The sequence below is a fragment of the Nicotiana tomentosiformis genome, chromosome 8 (assembly GCF_000390325.3).
Source record: "Nicotiana tomentosiformis chromosome 8, ASM39032v3, whole genome shotgun sequence".
NCBI lineage: Eukaryota > Viridiplantae > Streptophyta > Magnoliopsida > Solanales > Solanaceae > Nicotiana > Nicotiana tomentosiformis.
In genome coordinates this window covers 14120584-14122673 of record NC_090819.1, presented here as the reverse complement: position 1 = coordinate 14122673, position 2090 = coordinate 14120584, and the positions used below count along the sequence as shown (strand labels likewise).

The 2090-nt window shown below is 37.5% G+C and overlaps 1 protein-coding gene across 1 annotated transcript; it reads left to right on the top strand.

Annotated features, from left to right (window-relative positions):
• Positions 1 to 473: 473 nt before the first annotated feature.
• LOC138897091 (uncharacterized) lies at positions 474 to 1348 on the top strand. Its single transcript, XM_070183047.1, has 2 exons — positions 474 to 812; positions 917 to 1348. The coding sequence occupies exons 1-2, from the start codon at positions 474 to 476 to the stop codon at positions 1346 to 1348; spliced, it is 771 nt and encodes a 256-aa protein (XP_070039148.1).
• The last annotated feature ends 742 nt before the right edge of the window (positions 1349 to 2090 follow it).

Here is a 2090-nt window from a genome sequence, read left to right as displayed (position 1 = left end):
ATACATGGTAAGGCTGCGTACAATAGACCCTTTTTGTCCGGCCCTTCCCGAGACCCCGCGCACAACGGGAGTTTAGTACACCGGACTGCCCTTTAAACTAGAATCCACTAGGAATTTTCCACAATCAAATAATATTCCATGGCTGTATTGTGGTCTGTGGAAGTTGCTTCACTGAATCCCATTAATTTCATCTTCACACACGTTTGTAGCTACACTTTACACTACAATTTTTCTTTTCTTTTTTAAAAAAAAAGGATGCAATGCTTGTTAAAATTCGGAGTTGGGAAGATTTTCTCATGCTCTCAGCGCACGCTAGCTAACGTACGCTGACGCGGCTGCCATGGGAAGAGGGCAAGGTCGTGGACGAGGAAGGCCCAAAAAACCACCCATAATCGCGTTCGGAAGCTCAGTTAGTACTAGAACATGCATCCAAATTGAGTCAACCACATGAACAAGATCTGTCAACGCCGGAAATGCAAAAGACGACGTTGAAACCAAGGGAAAGCGAATCAACATCGAAAACTACTGGGGTAAGTAAGCAATTGAATCTATGTGCTCCTCTGTCAATTACTCAAAAGGAACAGTCAAACAAGGCAAAATCCCCTGGAAAAACCAATGGAACAGTAACAACATCTAACCCTAATTTGGAGATTGGGACTAGAGATAACAAAAACAAAGAAAAAATGCATGAGCAAGAAGAGATAAGTGCAATTGAACCAATTGCATCTATCATAGAGGTGATTGAGAGTGAAAAACCCCAGGAGACTATCACTGAAGTAGACAAAGCCACAACCAGAGGGCCCAACCCTTGGGCAAGTCTGTTCCAACAAAACAGAACAACAACACATGGATGACACTCAGCTATATTCCACCGGCAATAGTGGATGGGAAAATAGTAGTACAACTGGATTTACAGGATGTAGCAGAAGAGGAAGAGAAATGGCGATGTGCTATGATTGCATACATAATAGGAGAAAATCTTGGATACAATGCAATGAGAAGATATATAGCTCAACATTGGCTGGACATTGCAGAACTAGATTTATTCCTACACGAGGAGGGATACTATGTTGTTAAATTTCAGTCGATGGACGATTTGCATAAAATTCTATATGTTGGGCCCTATACACTCAGCAACAGACCGATCATCCTGAAACCTTGGACACATGACTCTGATTTGAGTAAAGAATTTCTCACAGAAATCCCATTGTGGGTGATCTTACCTAAGCTTCCAATGAATTGTTGGGGGAGTGCATCTTTAAGTAAGATTGCAGTGCAATTGGGAAACCATTATTTGCTGACGAGTGTGCCACCAAGTAAACAAGGATCTCATACGCGAGGATGCTGATTGAAACTAATATAACCAAAGCCTTGCCAACAAAAGTCACTGTGATGGATCCTAGAGGAAAGCAATTCCAACAGAAATTAGTGTATGAGTGGTGTGAACATGTAATTTTTACCCTACTAAAATATTCCTACAAAATTAATAAATAAATTATTCATATTTACTTTTTCTTAGGATTTTTGTTAATTATTCGCAATTATTTGCATTTAGTTGCATTTCTCACGCATTTATTTTAGCATTTTTGAAATCATAGAGAACAACAAAATGTTTAAATCCTCATCATATATCATTATTAGGTTTTTATTAAATTTAGCACTTAATTACATGATTTGATCATATTATTAGAAGAAAATCACAAAAATGGTTTATTTTTGACAATTTTAGTTTTAGCGTTAAAATTAGTGATTTTTCCTTGAATAATTGAATATTAACTAATTATGCAAATAACACAAATAGATAGTTGATTTAATTTAACAAATTAAGGTAATTTAACACTTAATTTAGAATTTGTTTAAATTAAATATACTTAAAGTTAATTAAACAAAATAGGTAAGCCTAAATTCGGACTGGGCCATTGTAAAACCAGCCCAATCCCCAAAATTAACCCAAAAGCGCCCAAGCCCAATACCCCCAAACCGGTACGCCCAATTACTAAACCGAACGATGTCGTTTAGATGTTAATTAATCCAGCCGTTGATCTCCACAAGATCCAACGGCTCGGAACTGCCTCACCTATTTAGTATAT